The sequence below is a fragment of the Aythya fuligula genome, chromosome 4 (genome assembly GCF_009819795.1).
Source record: "Aythya fuligula isolate bAytFul2 chromosome 4, bAytFul2.pri, whole genome shotgun sequence".
In the NCBI taxonomy this organism is placed as follows: Eukaryota; Metazoa; Chordata; class Aves; order Anseriformes; family Anatidae; genus Aythya; species Aythya fuligula.
In genome coordinates this window covers 60,668,786-60,689,124 of record NC_045562.1, presented here as the reverse complement: position 1 = coordinate 60,689,124, position 20,339 = coordinate 60,668,786, and the positions used below count along the sequence as shown (strand labels likewise).

The window sequence follows — 20,339 nt, the reverse complement described above, 5'->3', positions numbered from 1 at the left end:
TTTCTCTAGACTATGTAGGACGTTATTTAAAAGAATCCTTTAAAGATACATTCCTCAGAAATCCTTTTATATATACAGCTTGAGTAGTTAGGGGTATACATTCTACATGATCGCAGAAAAGAATTGGAAGTTACCCATGTGCCAGATTCCTCAACCTCCCTGCAAAGAGAATGTGTTAGGTATCATCATCCAGAAACTTCAAATGATTCAATGGCCCTACAGATGTTCTGGACAGTGAACCCCAACCTTGTCTCCCATATAAAAACTAAGTTTACCACTTTTGCTGTATGGACATGAGACAACTGCTACTACAGCAATGCAACACATGCTCTGTGCCTGTAGCTACACTAAGAAGATGCAATCCACCTTCTACGGACAGCCAAGACTACAAGTCAGCTCGCCCTTCCTGTGCCCTGGCAGCATATTACAGCTTCAGGCTTCCATCAGCCCAGGTGTTATCAGTATCTGCCATCACTGCCCTCACCCTGCAGTGCCCAGGTGGCTGCTATAGCCCTGGCAGAGCTTCACAGAGTATGTATGGCAATCTCCAGTGTTCCCTTCAGAGTTAACAACCCTTTGGTGTCAGCTACAGAGAGTGGGTTTACAAAAATGACATTTATTCTTGGAGACATATATATATATATATATATATAGCTCTTGGGTGAGTTTAAGGTTTGTCTTTTCCAAAGCTTTGAAATAAGGCTGATGTTATGCAGCTTTTCTCAGGTCATGCCCGTGGTGCTACACAGGACATATTTCTTTGTGACACGTACCTGAACAGTTAGTTCAAATGCTTTTATTGTGGCTGCAGAGAGAAATGTGATACTCCTGCTCTTGCAAAACTCCCAGCATCTACAATTAGAACTTCAGAAAGGAGGGATTCTGACTTCACATTTAGAATGCCTCTAATGCTGGCAGTAAGAATAGACTCTGGGTAGTAGAATGAATTGTGAATTTAAGGCAAACCTTTTGAGCTGTTTTTCCCTGTCCTGAAGCTGTGCAGCTTCTTGCTTCTGTGACTCCAACTCAGCACTGAGTAGTTCCATTGTGTCCTTCAAAAGTAAATTCTCTTTCTTGAGCTCGGAAATTTCACTCTGACATTTTTCCAGTTCATCATGAAGAGATCTGATCTGGCTCTGGCTACTTCCTTCCTAAGAAAAAGGCCAAATTCAGTTATTCATAGTCTTTTATTATTAACCTTAATGTCACAGAATCATAGAGTGGTTTGGGTTGGAAGGGACCTTAGAGACCATCTAGTTCCAACTCCCCTACCATAGGCAGGGATGCCACCCACCAGACAAGGTTGCCCAGGGCCTCGTATAACCTGGCCTTGAACACCGCCAGGTATGGGGCATCCACAGCTTCTCTGGGCAACCTGTGCCAGCACCTGTGGTGACCTGCTGAGTGAAGAATTTCCTCCTAAGAGTTAATCTAAATCTCCTCTCTTTTAGTTTAAAACCATTCCCCCCTTGTCCTATCACTATCTGCCTGAGCAAAATGTTGCTCTCCATCTTTTTTGTAAGCCCCCTTTAAGTATTGAAAACCTGCAAAGATATCTCTGGGGCTTCTCCTCTTCAGGCTTAACATCCCCAGTTCTCTCAGCCTTTCTTCATAGGAGATCTGATCATCTTCATGGCCCTCTGGACCTGCTCCAACAGATCCACATCCTTCTTGTGCTGGGGGTCCCTGAGCTAGATGCAGTACTCCAAGTGGGACCTCGGAGATCTCCCTGTACTTGCATGCATTGCTTTTGCATGAACAGATTTTTCAATTCTATGTGAAGTTCTATGAGCAAGACAAAATCTGTGATCATAATTTCTTAAACATACCATATAGTCTCCATATTTTTTGGAACATTCATTCATTACTTGTGCTTTAGATTATGATCTTTAAATGTCAAAAAATCCTTCACTTTTTCCCCCGTTTCTAAGCTGACAAACAATGCTAATATTTTTAAGTGTGACATAAGGGAAGGAAACCTGTTGCATTCCTGTGAGAGAATTTTACTACGTCTGGAGAGAGAAATGTGATACCACTGCTTTCAGAAAACACAGCAAGATAATGAAGTAGGAATTGGATTCTTGCCTGTTGCTTCTTCAGTGTCCTCACACTCTTCAGCTCCATTTGGAGCTCTTCTATTTGTTTTTTGAGATTAGTGCATGATGTCTGCTGCTCGGAAAGTTCCATCCTTAGCGATCCTAGTAACAACCAGACTGACAATCATTAGGGCAGTCAGAGGCCAGATGGATCGGAGGTAGATATAGACAATGTAGATGAAAACATTAACACATTACATTTGCTTTGTCTCACAGCTCCTTTGCCATTAAATATTATAAACAGGAGTAGAAAAAGGAACATGCATTCTCTCTGGTAAAAGCTAAACCTATTATAGACAACTTCATTGAGCAATAGTAAGAAGATACAGAGCTACAACAGCAGTAACACAACATCATAATCAGAGAGGTAAAGTCTGTGTCAGCTGTTTTGCAAACTGAATCACGATAATTGTTTCTTCTAACCTTGGATTTTAATAGCGCAGCCCTGAGCTTCCCTGTTAAATCTTCTGATGTTTTATAAAAGGCCGTAACACACACTGAGATTTCAGTTTGTGCTAACACACAATGCAACACTTAAATGAGGGGAATCTGTCATACACTGTTTCTGTTGTGTAGATTGGGTACAAGTTTCAAAATGGATCAAGTACAGGAGAGAAGTTTGTCTCTCACATTCCTACATTTTTTCTTAAAGAAGCAGAACAGGATTTCTCTATTGAACATACTAACTTTAGAGAGCAACAAATCTTTCAAGTAAATTTGAATACTGAATAAAAAGCAAGAACAGAACCCAGCTTATATTTAAACTACTTTTGAATTATTCTTTCTTTCTTTCTTTCTTTCTTTCTTTCTTTCTTTCTTTCTTTCTTTCTTTCTTTCTTTCTTTCTTTCTTTCTTTCTTTCTTTCTTTCTTTCTTTCTTTCTTTCTTTCTTTTCTTTCTTTCTTTTCCTTCCTTCCTTCCTTCCTTCCTTCCTTCCTTCCTTCCTTCCTTCCTTCCTTCCTTCCTTCCTTCCTTCCTTCTAAAAGCCTCTTATAAATGAGATTTAATAATCAGAGTTCAAGCCTGGAGATATTACAGGTTCACATATTGCAGTGCTCTGGTCAGATCTGAACTATTTAGTGAACTTTCTAAACTGACCAAACAATATGTATGGAGCCACAGACTTCCACTGCAGACAAAACAGTCTTGAACCACATATAATAATTCCTCACATAGAAAAAAAAAGGAAACCTATGTACTAACTACAATATTACATTTTAATACACTACCAGATGTATAGTTGTATGTTGCATACCAGCTGCTGACAGCTAAGAGCAAGGTGAACAAACAGTGCTAAGTGTGTGTTGCTCAAATTGTAGGGTATGGTAAAGGAGATTCAGAAAGACCTGAGTTCCTAGAAGATGACAAAGAGGATAAATGGGATGAAGGTCAGGGCTTCTCAGCATATCATCAAGCAGTAGGAGCTGTGTATGATGTGAGACGTTATACCTAGCAATAGAGTTTGCTGCTTCTGTATCTGCTCGAGTTCATCATGTAATTCTTTCTTTGCTTTCTCTTCCAAGGTTTGCATTTCCAGCCTATGCGACTGATGTTGGATTTTGAAAGTCTCATTAAACTCCTTTTTCAAACGCTCTTCTGCCTCCTGTAAGCAAAATACAAAAAAGTAGTTGGAACCTGTTTATCACCTTGTTGTTTTACTTGTAATGCCTGCATGAATCTGGTCTTTCACTGCAGAACTTTTACTATTTTCATCATCACTTTACATGGCACTTCACCAACACAAGAATAAAAATGACATGAAGTTAAAAACTAAAACTTAACAGGGACAAGAGAAATTACCAAGGTATCTCCCATTAGATTTGCTGTACATCATGAAATAATAACAATGATACAGACATTTGACATTAGAAAGATGTTTTCTTATTCAACATACAAAGCCCCAGATTTGACCCATATCTCTATATTTATCACACTGTATCAAAAAAAGGCTTCTATCTTTCCTTTAATTTTGCTTGGACAGAACTTCCACTGTCATGAGAAGTGCTCCTGATATACTGCTGAAATGCTATAAATGATGGAGCAGTTGCTATGTAGTGGCTTTGAAAACAACCCTTACTGCCAGTTTCATTTTTACCAGCCTTCAGATTGGTTTGTTAAAGCTGGGATTTTATTCTGAATATATAAACAAGATATTAAATTCTTTTTAGTTTTTATTATTATTATTATTTTATTTTACCACTTATGTTTTAAAAGAATGTTTTCCCTAATATTTGTAATATCAACAAGGACATCTGAACTCCATGCCACAATTACATATTTTTAAGCTCTTTTTTTTTTTTTTTCCTCGAACAGCTACTTTGTTGAGTACTTCAATATATTGCATTAACATTTAGTCACTGAAATAAATCCACTTGAACCTTTAAAAGCTTTGGTTATCTACTTACAGAATTGATTTCTTTAAGGTATCTAAGCCAATACACATCATTATACATGCATATTATACTTCTCTTAAAGTATTTATGTATAAATGAATAATGGATGAAAAAGAATGAAATAGTCCTTTTAATAGCATGCTTAGGAATTCCCTTGTATTTTTGAAACCAGAGCAGAGCTTGAAGAGCTTGTATTCATCTCAGCCTAACTGTATAGAGTAGGATACTTTATTTTATGTAACACTTTATTCCACTGTGTTCTCAGTTCAAATGCTAAAATTAACAAAAAAAAAATTAAAGATGTTGAGGTTTCAAAAACAGCAGAATAATGCATTATGTGCAACAATGGCAACACATTATTAAGATGAAAGGTAATAACTAAGCTGATAATCAGTTTCTCCCTAGTTTAACCAAACCATTTATTTTTTATCTAGTATCTCATAAACTGACCTTGAGTTCCTGTTTTTTGCTTTTCTCCAACATTTTTAAGACTTTTTGGTGTGATGCTTCCAGTTGCAGTTTAACATTCTGGTTTTCTTTAATGGTGCTCTGAAGATCCTGCAAAAGCTTCTCTTTTTCTTTGTTGGACTGTAGATTATGCTTCTTCAGCGACTCCTTGAAATTATTTGCTTGTTGCTCTAATATTTGCTTCAGTTGAGCCACCTGCCAGAAAAGTAAGTTAGCAGGATAGGATTAATGGCTACACTCACAATGGAGAGGAACTATGTAAATCTGAGTATATTTTATGAACTTGTGTTGCTCTATGAAAAATAGCAAGATGCTTGCTTCATGAAATGAGCCCTTTGTTTCAGTGAAGAATGGAGTTACGTGATTTTTTCTGGGTACCAATATTGTAACTCAGAATGGTTTTAGCCAACTGAAAAATATTAATAGGTAAAGCTGATTTTTTTTTTTTTCATGGTGCCACTCTTAAGTAGGAAGCTTTGAATTCTTGATCTGAAACATTTCATTTAGAAATTTTACTTGATTCCTGATTTTGAAATGACAAAAACACCTCAAATGAAACATCCATTATTAAAACTTATCATTTAATGATTCTCTTTATTTTTTCTCTGCCCTCTCATTGATTTTTGATTTGATTAATGAACAAAAAGCAAATGATTAGTGCAGCTTTAATGAGTAATTCAAAAGACCAACTAGAATAGCTCCTTCTGAAGAACATCTGGAAGCATCAGAGGTGAGAGAAATAGAACAGTTTTTACAGTTCTTTGGGGAAGCAGGTACCCCCACTCCCTTTTATTTATTTATTTATTTATTTATTTATTTATTTATTTATTTATTTTTGTGGGGAGGCAGGAATATGCCTCTTTTCTATTTGATACATTTTCTAAACTTTCAGAAAAAAAAAAAAAAGCCATTCTTCTTAAATTTGCCATTGCAAACACCATAGCTTTGAAGTTTTGCAAAACTTCTTGCCTTTTCTTTTTGGAAGCATGTAAAAGCATGTATCTGTTTTCATCTTTTACATACTTGTACATTCCAGCCTTATAGAAACAGAATTCAAACTGTGAAAGAGGTAAGGCTGCTTCCTTAGAATTTCATAAGATTTAAATGATAAATCATATGATGTTCATATAATTTAAATTATTCAAATGATGTTACACACATCTGCAAGTTTGATATCATAAAGACTATATAGCCTGTGACTCCTTTGTATTTTTGCCTTATACGCTAAAATGTTTTTTTTCTCTTCTCTAGTGTTGCCTTCATTTTTTTCCTCACAAATATTGCAAACAGTTTGTTAGTTGAGGCAGCACTTTAACTAGCTAAATAGCTGTTCGCAACTTTGACTGCACACTCATGGTCCTTTCTGATGCAGCACCACAGAAGCTGGATGAAGATTTACTAAGCGGGCTGAGGCATCTACATCCTTCGATTTCATTCTTGTAGCACGTTCCAGTATATTTTGTGTTACATAAGAGAAAAGGAGGCATGCTGTGCAAACCTGACTTCTCATTAACTTCTTGGCCACAGGCAGCATTGCACTGTCCAAAGAGAGGTACTAATGATCTATGCCGTATATCCCCAAATCCTAGGAATATTTTCTCATGATAGCTAAATGTATTCCCTCTACTTCATGGCTTAGCTCTTTCTCACAGCAGTTGAGCACATTGACTTCTCTCCTCCAGAGGACGTTATCTTCTTTCCCTCTCTCCTGAGGCCCTTCTCCATTCCCAGATGGATTGCAGCCCTCATTCAAGTACACTTGTAAGGCTGCAATATTCTCATAGGTTCCCAGCACAAAACAATCCTCTGAATCCTCAAAATGCTGCAAAATGCTTGGTATCAATTCCTTGGATTTCAGTGCCTTTTGGAGAAAGGGCATCCTGTACCCCCACTTTATGACCACAACCTTTAATCTGCCCCAGTAATTGTCTCTGGTGAGGCTGCACCTCAAATACTGCGTTCAGTTTTGGGTCCCTCACTACAAGGACACTGAGGTGCTGGTGCATGCCCGAGAAGGGTGGCACTGCTGCTGAAGGTCTAGAGAACAAGATTTATGAGTAGGAGCTGAGGGAGCACAGGTTTAGCCTAGAGAAAAGGAGGCTCAGGGGAGACCTTATTGCTCCCTGCAACTGCCTCAAAGGATGTTGTAGGGCAGATGGTGTCTGCCTCATCTCCAAGCAACAAGCGATAGGACAAGAGGAAATGGCTTTAAGTTGTGCCAGGAGAGGGTTAGGTTGGATATTAGGAAAAATTTCTTCACTGAAAGGGTTGTGAAGCGTTGGAACAGGCTGCCCAGGGACATGGTTGAGTCACCATCCCTGAAGGTCTTCACATGATGTGCTTAGGGACATGCTTTAGTGGTAGACTTGGCAGTGCTTGTTTTATTTTCTCTACAGAGCAACTAAGAGCCTGAAAACATTGTAAAAAAAGATGCTCCATTTGGTCTTTTGGTTGTTTATAATTTTGAGTAAAATATTTGGGTCTGATATTCACAGAATATCAGGCGAAGAGGATTTATTTCTGTATAAGGAAGATTCATGTGAAACACAAATATTCTTCATGGACTTCATGTGGTGTGGAGATAACTCAAAACCTGACTTGAACACATACATCTATCATCAGAACTACATAACTTCCTTACTGAGTCTGGTTTCTTTACCTCTGTAACTAGCTACAAGATAGAAAGTTACTGTTCCATTTTTGAGTATGCTTATGGCTGCACAACTGCTGTTCCTACATACAAGTCAATATATTGTATTCCTTCCATTTAGATAAAATTTGTCCTTCAGTTCAAATCCACAGATCACTTTTTTCTCCAGCTAATTGGTGGTGGCCATTATTGATCATCACTGATCTTGTACTTCAGTTTCTCTCCATACTCTCTCCATCAGTTTGCTCACAGAAGGCCAGTATTATAATTAATGTGGATTTCCTTTACCAGATGGGGTAGTGTGCTATATTTGAACTTCAAAGTTCCTTAGTTTTATTACTGATGTTTCACATGTTCTGAGATCTACAACACTATCTGTAATTTACACATGACAGAAGTCTGCAAGCAGAGATGAACCTCGTTAAAAAACTCTAATGGAGCTGCAAACTTGGTGGTAAAACCAAGCGATCAATGAAACTTCCAGATGAATCTATCCAAAGAAAACATTTTTGAATGTACACATCAGAATAAAAACGTAAAATGTGGTTCCTTCAGACCAAATTCACTGTTTTAAGACATTAAAAATAAATTACCTCCTCACTTGCAAGGAGAGAAATGACTTTATTCACAGCACGCAAGGGAAGAAGAGATGGCAGAGATGGTTCTGCTGTGTGTGTTTAAGAGAGAAAGCAGGCACTGAGGCACAGAAAAAACAAGAGCAAGAGAGTACATGCGTGTGCATTTGAAGGTAACTGGGACACTTACCCAAGCAATGAAGGCCTGGGTTGACCAATGACAGGTTAATACGTAAGTGAAGAAGTAGCATCAGGAGACAGTAGTATCTTATAACCCAGTGACAAGGGAATTCTTGTCACTGGTGAGAAAAATTCTTGAGAAATTCTGCCAGCAGAGAAAGCTGGCAGAAGGAAAAAGAAGCTTGGGTCTCTTATACTTCATGGGAACGCTAGATTGGTAGGTAAGAAAGCAAACAGTCCTTCACCCAGTGTTATGTGAATCAAGACTTTTATCTTGTTCTTTTTTATGTGCCAGAAAATTAAAGGTTAACTTTTACCATCTCTCAAACAGTTTCAAATCAACTTTGAAAACGTCACTGAAGCAATGCAACCAAATTGATTTGAATTAGCCAATTTGAAAAAGCATCTAGCTCCAGATGCCCCAAACTGTGAATTTAATCCAGCTAATCTTCCAGTCATTTCTTGACTTTTTCCTTTTTTGTCATCCAATTAAAAACAACTAGCTGTCTGAACAAACAAGTGAAGAATATACTGGGCAAGTATATGACTGTGCCTGCCATCACAGTTGGCTTGCCTTTTGACTTCTGCTTTGATTATTTTAATTCACTGTGCTTCCAAGCACTATGAATATTTGAAGCCTAGCTAATATCTGCTCTCCCTTTCTTTTATTTGTTGTATGTAAGTGTGAAATCTCAAAGGCAGGATCTAAAGTTGGAATCACAGAGAATATTTTGACTTCCTGTATCTTTTAAGTAGAAAGATCTGAGTTTCTCAATGCATTGCTAGGGGATGAATTTGTATAAAAGACTTAAAACTGCCTTTTGATGTATTATAGAAGAGTCACTGCATTTGAGAGTTTGTTCAGACAGTGAAAATAAGGTGCCTGAATACTACAGGGTTTTACTCATACTATGATGCTATTACATCAAAACACTAACACAGCATAAAAGTAACAAGAAAATAATGAAATGCTATTTCATTGTAGTCTTTAGGCTTATTTCACAGTTACTTCAGTTATAGTTAAATAGTTCATAGTTAAATGCCTTCCTAAACTTATGGCAATTCCTGACTGGAGGGACAGGTGCAAACACAATAGTCACACCTCTACTGCTGATATCATTATTTGGTGGTGCATCCAAGACCGTGATCAAGGTTCTGGGCATTGCTGTGTTAACACTGTTCACAGATATATCACAAAGGGATTCCTGCCCTTCCATTTTATATACCTTGTAATTCCAGAATAGTCTCACACATGCTGAAGAGATCCTGGAGTACCTAAGCAAGAGACTGAAGGACTCTAATGAATTAGCAGTCAACCTACACTGGTGTCTTTCTTTCCAAGGCACCAAACAGGTGCAAATCTAGCTTATTTATTCAGAAATATCTCAATAATAAATAAATACTGTCATTTTGAAGTGCATCCCCAGAGAGAACAAATTATCATGATTCTGTCTACTCTGCACAGTGTTCTAGCTATGTCAGCCCAACCAAAAATATGCCTTATGCAGCAAAGAAAGCTATTTTTAGATGTGAAATCGTATCCAGGTTAGAACTGGATTAGTAACAGCACATTGCCTAACCTTCGAGGCGGAAGCTCTGGGCTGAGCCATTGCAAAGTTCCCAGCTGGGAATCATGCCCTCAGTGAAACATAATGTTGCATAGTAAATGGTGTTTTCTTGGCTGTGAATAGTCAAATATTTATACAAGTAAAGTATTATAAATTGAAATTACAACACTTCCCTGGCAAAACTGCCAAGCAACTGGTTCAGAAAATAACCCAGGGCATACCAAGAACAATGCAAACTTTCTCTTCAGAAGAACCATTTCCATCTTCGCCATTTTGCAAGCACTGTAAGATATACTGAAATGTTTCTTAGTGTTCTGTTGATACTTACCATGGTGTTGTGAATATAAAATATGACATGATATATGCTATTTTATGGTATTTATTTTATTTCTGTGTTTAGTGACCATAGTTTTCCAGCGAACCTTGAATTTACCATGAATTCATGATATCAGAAGAAACACGGGTATCATTCCTATTTTTCTGGCCTGAATGTGTGACTTCAAGAGTAATTTGATGGCTCATTGCTTTAATTCTTGCATCTGCAAAATCTGAACAATAATTGCCTCACAACATAAGCCTTTGAGATCTTCCAGTGGAATATACCAGCTGCATATAAATATGCAATATTATCAGGTTGGACAGTATCCATCTCTTCCCATCATACCTCAAAATGAGTATAACTTTCAGGCACAACACAGCAACACCAGCAGTTTTCAGCTTTGAATAGCCTAAGATGTTTTTATGGAAATATGTACATTAAGGGGAATTAGAAAAAGAATACAGACGACCGATTTCTAAGAACCCACATGTTGCATTAGGTGCAAGGAAGACACTCAAGTGGATAATCCAACACAAGTTGGATTGACCTGAAATGCTCAGTGAAGAAAACTGTAGAAAACAGCATTATACACAAATGTGTAATAAAACCTAAAACCAGGATTTAGCTAGAAATTTTAGAGCATTAAAAACTAGACTTAAATTCTATACTTCTAACACTGAGAAAGGGACAGAATGTCAGAATGCAACTGTTTGATACCAGAAAGTATAAATCTGTTTTACAAGAGAAATAAAAGGTAAAAGACCATACTGCATTCAGAACTAGCACAGCTACTACAGCTTGAATGGGAGAAAAAGCAGGTGTTACACAGTAAATGACCACAACTCATGCCCTGATTGCTGAAATATACCACACCAAGCAGTACTAATAGCAAGGGAAAGTGAAAACAGGAGGAGATGTGACATCTTACTTAGGCCCCCAATGAGCCTATCTGTCCTTTCTCTGTCTTTGAACATTGAAAGAGAGCTTATTATGACCACTCAGAGTCCACAAATTCCAGCTGAGAAAGATCTAGGGTTTCATCTTCTGCAGAACTGTTCCCATGCAAGCACCTACTGAGCTTGCTAGAAGTGAAACTGGTTAGAAACACTGAAGATAAAAAGTGATGGAAATTATAGACAGTCAGTTAGAAGAACTGTGGCTATCTCTAATTCACTGGTACAATAGTGTCAGCTACCTAGTTCCTGTTGCTTTTCCATTACTTCTTGAATTAGACTGAAGAAATTTTGTATTTTGGGGAATATTCTGTAAAAATTTGGCTCCTTAAAACCTCCATTGTCAGGAGAAGAAAAAAAAAAAAAGACGACAAGTTCTTATGATGAAACGTATGCATCCACTTATAATCTTCCAGAATGGACAACCACAGATCATTTTATTGCTGCAAAAAGCTAACAAATGGAATGATATATTTGGGATATAAAAATAAATCCTGCACTGAGCATCAACAGAACTTTTCACTAGGGTAACGACTTCAGTTCTCTTAAAGCATTTACTTTACAGCTTATCTACAAGATAAAAGCATCAAGATGTTCACAAGCAAAACCTTCACATGAGAACACTGAAGAAAAAGAAATATCCTGACCATAAGGTTTTAAAGCAAGTAATATTTGCCTAAGAGAACTGAACAACGCTCCAGGGGAACACCTGAGGCAGAAAACACGTATGCACAGTTGTGAGGAATTTTAAAGATGCATTCTTTACCTGGTTAAGTAATTGCCTTGCAGCAGCTTTGCTTTGTTTTGACAGAAAATTGTTTATCTAACCTGCAGGCATGGAATTTCAAATCATGACACTTTATTGTATTAATATTTTGCGAGATGAACTAATCTGGAAAATGTGCATCACTCAGCCTTCAACTACCTATACAAACAGCTGTTAGTGGATAATCTAATACTAAACCATCTCAGGTATTTATTTCCAGATTAATCCATGTTAGCAGATTTGCTATTGTGACTTAGATGTAACTGGAGCAAGGAATGCTATATAAGCCGTGTCATCCTCAAAGCTGATTTGGGGCCGCAATGGTTTCCCTATTTCATTCTTGATCTTGAGAACATGGAGACATAGCTAATGACTAATATATAAAATACTGTGCATTCCAAACTGCTTCAGTTACCCCATCGGTCACTTTATCAAGCAGGCAGAACAGAAACATTGATCTGTTCAATGATTTCCATGCAATTCTCTTGCTCGAGAAAGCAAACAATAAAGCCCTTTTACATGTCTATACAAAATAAGAAAAAAAATCAGAAAGTAAGGAATATTCTAAGCCCATATAGCCCTGTATGGGGTTTCATTTAGGGTTTTTGTTTTCAGATGAAAGGAAAATGAAGTGCCCTCTTATTACTGAGTTACGTATATGCCCAGCTTACCTCAAGTGAAGAGTTTTGAAGTTTCACAGTTAGGGCTTCCTTCTCTTTCTCTAGTTGCTTTATTTCATGCTCAGAGTTTCTTTTAAATTCCTCTAGCTGTGCCTGGAGCTCCTAAAGTTAAAAAAAAAAAAAAAAAAAAAAAAAAAAAAGAGAGAGAATGAAATAGCTGAGACAAAACAGGCAGCATGAAAATAAATTACTTAAGATTTCCTTAATACTTCTCTGTGACTCTCTAAGAAGAGAGAGTTATAAGCAATAATATTTACTGCCTATAAATAATAAATGCCTACTATGCTTTTTCACTAAAATATGGAATGATCTGACTTATGTGAAGAATTTTAGCCTGGCACCATTCTAAGTATACTGTGTACAAACTCATTCACATAAAACAATACTGTATGTAAAAGGCAGAGTCCTTTTCATAGGGCTTACACTTGATATTGATCATATATGAATACCTTCATGATCAGACAAAATAATTTACTCCCACAGATTCCTTTATGAGAAGCAGGACTGCAAAAATGCATGAACTCCAGCAGTTTCAGAAGACAGATATGAATTCTTCTGAAGCGCACTTAACACAATTCATAGTCCCCAAAATCTAGAAGGTACTGTCAACGTTAAGTGATAGGAACTGCACATTTTTTATGGCTTCACAACTCATCAGCAAGAGTTTTGATTATTCTCAAGTAGATGTTGAACTTGGAAAGGTATAGCAGTGTTAAAACTAGGAAAAATAACAGAAGCACCATCTTAGCAACAACAAGGGTCATTTGACCTGTAGTCTGACTGTCCAACCCTACAAACTGCTGTAATCTTTTTTTTTTGCCTATTCAGTGTCTGACAAACACACAAATATAGTAGGAGACAGAAACTAAATTTCTCCTTAGTTTATGCCCAAATGTGGCAAACTAGTTGGCATGCACTGAGGTAAGCCTTAAATCATGTGCTTAAGACTAAACACGTGTTTTCTTACCTCTGAATGTATTTCAGCTAACATTTAGGTTCCTACTGCACAGGAATATTATAGATTGCAAATGTGCTGCAGCCAAAGGGTTCCATGCCACTGGGCAAGAGAGCAGAATTTACCAGAGAGCAATTCTCAGGAAAGTGAAATTCTTTTAAGAATGTCTTACGCCAATTGCTGCTAGTACATACCAACAACAAAACAGTGGCTTGACCACTTAAAACACATTGAGAAAAGGTATTGCTCTGGCAACTTGCCTGAAGTTGCTCTCTTGTCCATGAGAAGACAATCATTCTTTCTGATTAAGGTTAAATAAGGACATACATACACACTTATGTATTTGTTTGTAATCAGTGGTGATGTAATTGATAACACCTTCACTCTGGATCCATTTACTAACACTTTGTAGAATTAGCTTCTCTGCCTAAACAATGCAAAATGTTGATTAAATCACTGTACTTGAGTATTTCACAGCAGAGATCCATGGAAATTGAAGTCAGAAAATGGAATATACCTACAATACATTTTTCTTCAGGAGGGAACTTACATTAATCACTCCAGCTGTCACACACAAAGCACGCAACGTGTTGCTAAGAAGGCAGTTTGTCACATCAAGGATAAATTCACCTTCCTGCCTCTGGAGCTTTTCACAGAAATATGTCAGCTCAACTTTCTTCTTTCATTTTATTTTTTTTTTCAGTAAGACCATAGCAAGAAAATCCTTGCATTTTATGATAATTCAAAGTGCCTCCAGTGAGGATAATTCAAATGATGTCACTGTGACCAATAAGATTAAAGACAGATGAATTAGAGCACCTATAAATAGAATACATCTACCTTCTGCATTTTTTTTTAGCATGCATGAAGTTTTAGACTAACTTGATTTTCTTTATATGCTTCATTACAAGATCTTCCAACCCATATAACAGCTATTCCTTCAGACAAATCCTTTCCTTTTGGAACTGATAGTTACAATGAAAGTTCTCAGTGTCTTTTACTCATACCCTCTTTTAGCCACAGCTTCCATAGTCCCATAGTCTTTGCAATACACTAGCTATATAATTTGACAAAAATGAGGTAGAATTTTGTGGTCTCAGCTATCAGTTTTGTGGGGAATATGCTATTTCAGTGGACATACTCCACTGAAAAATACTGGCTTTATTTTAGTAAACAGTGTGGAACTTTAATGATTGAGGGTTGCATGCCTCATCTGCAGCTGTTTATCTTTTTTTTTTTTTTTTTTTTTTTTTTTTTAATTTTGGTTTGGTTTTGGGTGTGTGACTCACTTCAAAGTATGGAGGCTTCCTCAACCTTACTTATTTCAAAAAGTACAAAGGAAAATTTGTTTTTGTTATGTCTCCAATAACAGGTCTAATTTTCCACAGTGGTAGGAAAATGGGAAAAAATAAAAAAATAAAAAGAAAAAAATTGTGTCTGTACAATTGATTAAGACATTGCATACAGAGGGAACTCTCAGGATCCATACATTTCTGATTGTAGTGAGTCCGTTCCTGATATTACGATATCACTTCTGCTTAGCTTTTCAGAAAAAAAAAAAAAACAAAACTGTTCTCTACTAAAAAATAATTTAAAACATCTGCATTTCAATTTAACTTAACAAAGAAAGTCTGGCTTGAATCTTATTCTCTTCCAGTTTTTGGTTATAGAAGAAGTTGAATGCTTTAATTTGGTCTAGCTCAATTTTACTTAAGTAGTGTCTTAGCTGTCATTGAGCAACTGATGTACTTGAAGTTATGAACACAAGTCAGTGTTCCACTGGATGAGGGCAGAGCTCTAGGAATCTTACAGGACTGACTTCTATAGAATAATCTAAAGGCCATGAATGTTGAAAGAACAATTACATTGATTTCAGTACTTTTTGGCATGCTTTGGAATGTTTAAGAGCAAAGCACCTGTTTAAGCTCTTGCACACCTTCAGAGCCTCTCATTTGGTTTTGTTTGGCAGAAGTCATTTGCTGCAGTTGCATTTTTGATGCTCTGGTTTGTCTGCTTCATTAAAAGCTTTGCTCTGGGAATTCAATACAGCTTCTGTATCTTCTGTGGTAGCAACATTTACATTTCAAATAGCATAAATAACTGGTGGAACGTGAGTGACTACTAACAAGGGAAATAATTCAGAATGACATTAATGAGCATCTTACCTGCTTTTTGCAAGATTTCCTTCTCCTGAAACGTATTTCTCTCTGACTACACTTAGATTTTCCTTCACGCTTTTCAACACACTTTTTGATCCCAGAATTTCTTGCTGTGGTCCCTAAAGCTACACTTCCAGATTCTAAAATATGCATTGTGCTTCAAAGCTTATTACATATGTTCTTTTTTTGTTATCTAGAATAAATCATCATTTTCTGTCTTGGTGCAGTTCCATGGCATGAATCTTTCACCTAGAGAGAATGTTTAAAATAACCTTTTGCTCTTCCATACCCTTAAAGTGACTCTGTTGCCAGAATATTTGTAATGTGGGGCCATTCCCTCAGATGCAGTAACCTTCATTGTAAGGTGAACACTCATCAAGACTTACCATTTAAAAGATGCCTGAAATTATCCTAAATTTGGAACAGGACATACTTCCTTTAATTTTCTGACAACTTGTGTTAAAATATAGTTAATATTTTTTCCAGTTGCTGAAGTATAATAGTTTGTTACACAATTCATAACACAGATGCCTGAAAAAAGAAAAATCATCTCCTACAGACTCTGCTGAGAATTGTCTGTCCATAACTAAAGGTAAAAATTGGAACATAACAATTATTACATTTCTGGAGGTTCTACCCTCAAATTCCAAATGTCTAACACAATAATGCAATACTTACCCAGACTAAATTTCCATTTGCTCCTATATGAAGGGTATTTGAGTAGAACCTCATGGATCAAACCTACTTGTATTTGACACTGTAGGTGAGAACTTAAAGGTAAGTGTGTTTCTTTTACTTCTGTAATATGCCAAAATTATTCCAAAACTAGATTGAATAGATCAGTCTTAATGACTTGTCATCCTTTATATTCTTTCTTCCACAGTAATAATAATAAACATGAGCTAACATGATGCCTTTCATCTAAAAGTCTCAAACCACTTGACATACACTAAGGAGAAAACAGAAAAATCGCTTTGCTTAAACATCAGTCCTTTTATCTTTCATGCATTTTGACAGCTTTTTTTTTGGATAGTATTTACTGATGATCAGAGGTATTACTGATTAAAGAAATGCTTCTGTTTCCGAATCTGCCACTGGAATCCATAGGATTCTGAAAAAAATGTAATGTTTAACTGTGGCAACAGAAATAGCCAATTAAAAAAGCAGAAGTTTCTCCTTTCTATTTAAACTAGAGAGAAATAGAAAATAGCACTGTATTTAACAGTTCACCTTCCAGATTTAACCTAGTACCAAACTCTCTGTAAAGATTCAAGGCAATATGCTAAGCTAGTGTGTAAATCAGTCTCATTCATAGACTTAACGGATCTAAACTGTACAAGACTTGAGCAGATGTCTATCAGAAAAGATTTCAGTTTCATCCAGCTGATACTGAATTTAGAAATTAAATTGCTAGAGACATCACTTTCTTATACCCAGTTCTTGTTGGGTTTTAAACTTTTTATTCCTAAAACACTACCTTTTTGACACAATAAAAGAGAACAGTAAATCATGTGGATAAACTTTCGTGCATCCCTTCTCCAGTTCTCCTGAATATTACTGAAAGAAACCACAAGAAATCAGGATCTTACTTGTTCCTCCTATCAGCTACAAAGAAAGGTTGAGGGAACTGTGCTTGTTTAGCTTGGAGAAGAGAAGGTTCCAGGGAGACCTCATTGTATCTTTCCAGTACTTGAAGGGAGCATATAAACAGGAGGGGGAATGCCTATTTATATGTGTTGGTAGTGATAAGACAAGGGGAATGGTTTTAAACGAAGACAGGGGAGGTTTAGGTTAGATATTAGGAGGAAGTTTTTCACTCAGAGGATGGTGAGGGACTGGAACAGGTTGCCCAGAGACGTTGTGGATGTCCCATCTCTGGAGGCATTCAAGGCCAGGCTGGATGGGGCTCTGGGCAGCCTGCTCTAGTGGCTGGCAATGCTGCCCAGAGCAGGGGGGTTGAAACTAGATGATCTTTAACGTCCTTTTCAACCCAGGCCATTCTATGATCCTATGATTCTGAGTTAGATTGCTGTCACAGTTCTGGGGTCAGGTCTGGGAGGTAAGTTTCTGTGATGGGAAAGGCCAATACTTTTAGAAGGAAGTAGAACTGTTGAGCACAAAGGCTGTCTGGGTGCTTTGGCTTCACTGCAGTTCATCGGTGTCTCTCCCACACTCTGACTTTATGTACCAAATGCAGCCAATCTCTGCAACTTCATGTGGCACAAGGGGCAATGAACCAGAAAGGGGCTGCAGGGCTGTGCTGCTAATATATGAGAGATACATGTACATCAACCTGAGTAGACAAGCAAGGTGAGAAGTAACTGTGAAACTTACTACATGAAACTTCACAGGTGTAAATGACACTTCGTCAAATGTCACTTGGTATGAGGCATTCTTTCAAGAGTCATACAATACAAAGCACTTCATTCCTAACCTGCCAGCTCACTGCATGGTCTCTTAGTTCATATTAATTAAGTTCATATACATGGTTTCTTAGTTCATGGTTCTCTTAGTTCACACGGAGCTGCTGACAGCCACAGTGCAAATGGAGAATGTGCTGTGTAAGTACTCATTGCTAACTGTTGGTGCCTGCTTGCTGCTCTCCACATTTCTGGGCAGGAAAGTTAACATCTCTGTTCAGTCAACAGACAAATTTTACCTCACTTCTCCCTCAGGGAGTATGAAGTCTAGTGTTCAAAGACTCCTCCTGATCAGTTACTAATCATTTCAACTCTTTCTTTAAAACTCTCAGCACCAAAACCCTCAAATTTCTCTTCCAAGCCTCTAACACTGCTTTAGTGTTTACAAGGCTTTTGACTCAAAATGATGTTTAAAAGAACTCTCTTCGCCCAAATTTTAAAAATAGACAATTTTCTACCTGTATTCTCTCTTTCAGCTTCTGGGAATGCTTCTTCCTCTCATTTATCTTCTGGCTTTTCTCCTCTAGGTCTGCCTCCAGCTTCTTTACTTGCTGCAGCAAAAAACCTTCCTTAGCCTCCGAGCTCTTCCTTTGCTCCATTTCTCTTTGCTGACAATTCTTTGTTACTGCTGTGGATTGCTGCATAGGCTTTTTCAAAGTCTCTTTTTCTCTCTCGCAGGAGGCTTGCAGCTGGCTTGTTTTCTGAGTACATTCTTTAATTGCTCTCTGGTTCTCACTCTTCAGGTTTTCCATCTCATTTACTACAGCTTGTCCTTTCACATTGTATTTTTCATCTAAAATTTCTTTTCTATCTAAGTTTTGTCTCCTAGATGCTTTGCATTCATTCATCAGTCCTTCAGACTCCTGATTTAAATGTAAAAGTTTGTTTTCAAAGTCTGCATTAGTATCTACTGTGTCTGTGGAAAGGACCATCTGTGCCTGTTGTACTTCTGTCCTCAGTTCCCTCTCTTCCACCTGCTGCTTGCACAATGTTAACTCTGCCAAGGCTTCTTCCTTTAGTCTCTTATGTTGTTCCACTGCAATTTCAAGGGCTTGAATATGTTTTCTCAGCAATTGTTCTTCTTCAGCTTTGCTTTTATACTGGAGAATTGTTTCCCTTGTCTCAGCAAGAATGTGTTGAATTTCTTCTTCATGAGCATCTCTCAGAGCTTGTATACTAGCCTCATGCTCATCATTCTTAGTGTTCAAGGCATATATCACCTGTAGATGAAGGAAAAGAATATAGGAGATTAAAGTATCTGGTAAACAGTAGTGTTATGCATTCAGTTGCTATATTTAGCAAGAGAACAATCAGTACAGTTAAATATTTTGTTGTCTTTTTTTTCTTTTTTCTCCACTAGCAACAGAAAGGATAATTATAAACTGCAAATCCTCACAGAGAAAGAAGACAATACTGTGAGAAATATTTTTTTTCCAGATTTTTTGTTGAGATTTACTTTTTTGTTCTTAGCAAGTTGTCACCTCATACATCAGGTTTGACCTCTAATACAGGGACTGAAACAGAAATTCTGTAAGAAGATTAAATTCTGCATTCCTGACTTGAACTAAAACACCACTGAAGATGCACTCCAGAAGCCATATGACTGACATATTAACTTGATTAGCATTTCAAGATAGCTATTACTCAGCTGCAAGCACCTTTAGGTTTGAATCTCAGAAGTTCTCAGGTAATGTCTTTTATCTTACCTCAGTAACAGCAATAAATCTCAAAAATCACGTTTTAACAGATACAGGCAGGTGGCCCTGCTTGAGCAGAGAGGTTGGACAAGATGACCTCTAGAGGTCCCTTCCAACCTCACACATCCTGTGATTCTATGATTATGCCTATTGGTCTCTCAGTTGAGACTTTCCCTAAGGAAGGATTGAAGATTACAGGGCCAGAATTCTAGTCTAATTAAAGAATTAGTTACGACCAATTTTACTTATGTGTTTAAGACTATGCGACAATAAGTGACAAAAGTTTGGAGTCTGTGTCGTATAAACCCTGAAGACTTCTCTACAGTTATTGAATTTGCTTGGCTATGTCTAACCATTCTTTTTGGAGCTCTCTGTATATTCAATAACATATTGAATTTCAGTCATCCATAAATGAAAGCAAACACATAAATACATTTTACGTGAAGTCAACTTCCTCTCTG

The 20,339-nt window shown here is 37.2% G+C and overlaps 1 protein-coding gene across 1 annotated transcript in view; it reads right to left on the bottom strand.

The window, feature by feature from the left end:
• Positions 1-20,339, bottom strand: part of FAM184B (family with sequence similarity 184 member B) — a 38,449-nt gene that overhangs the window by 6,505 nt on the left and 11,605 nt on the right. Inside the window, exons 2-7 of the mRNA XM_032186926.1 lie at positions 18,640-19,401; positions 12,639-12,749; positions 4,939-5,151; positions 3,545-3,698; positions 2,086-2,198; positions 967-1,151 (exon numbers count right to left, since the gene is read on the bottom strand). Of these exons, the coding sequence (XP_032042817.1) occupies positions 967-1,151; positions 2,086-2,198; positions 3,545-3,698; positions 4,939-5,151; positions 12,639-12,749; positions 18,640-19,401 (1,538 nt within the window). The remainder of the gene's footprint in view (positions 1-966; positions 1,152-2,085; positions 2,199-3,544; positions 3,699-4,938; positions 5,152-12,638; positions 12,750-18,639; positions 19,402-20,339) is intronic.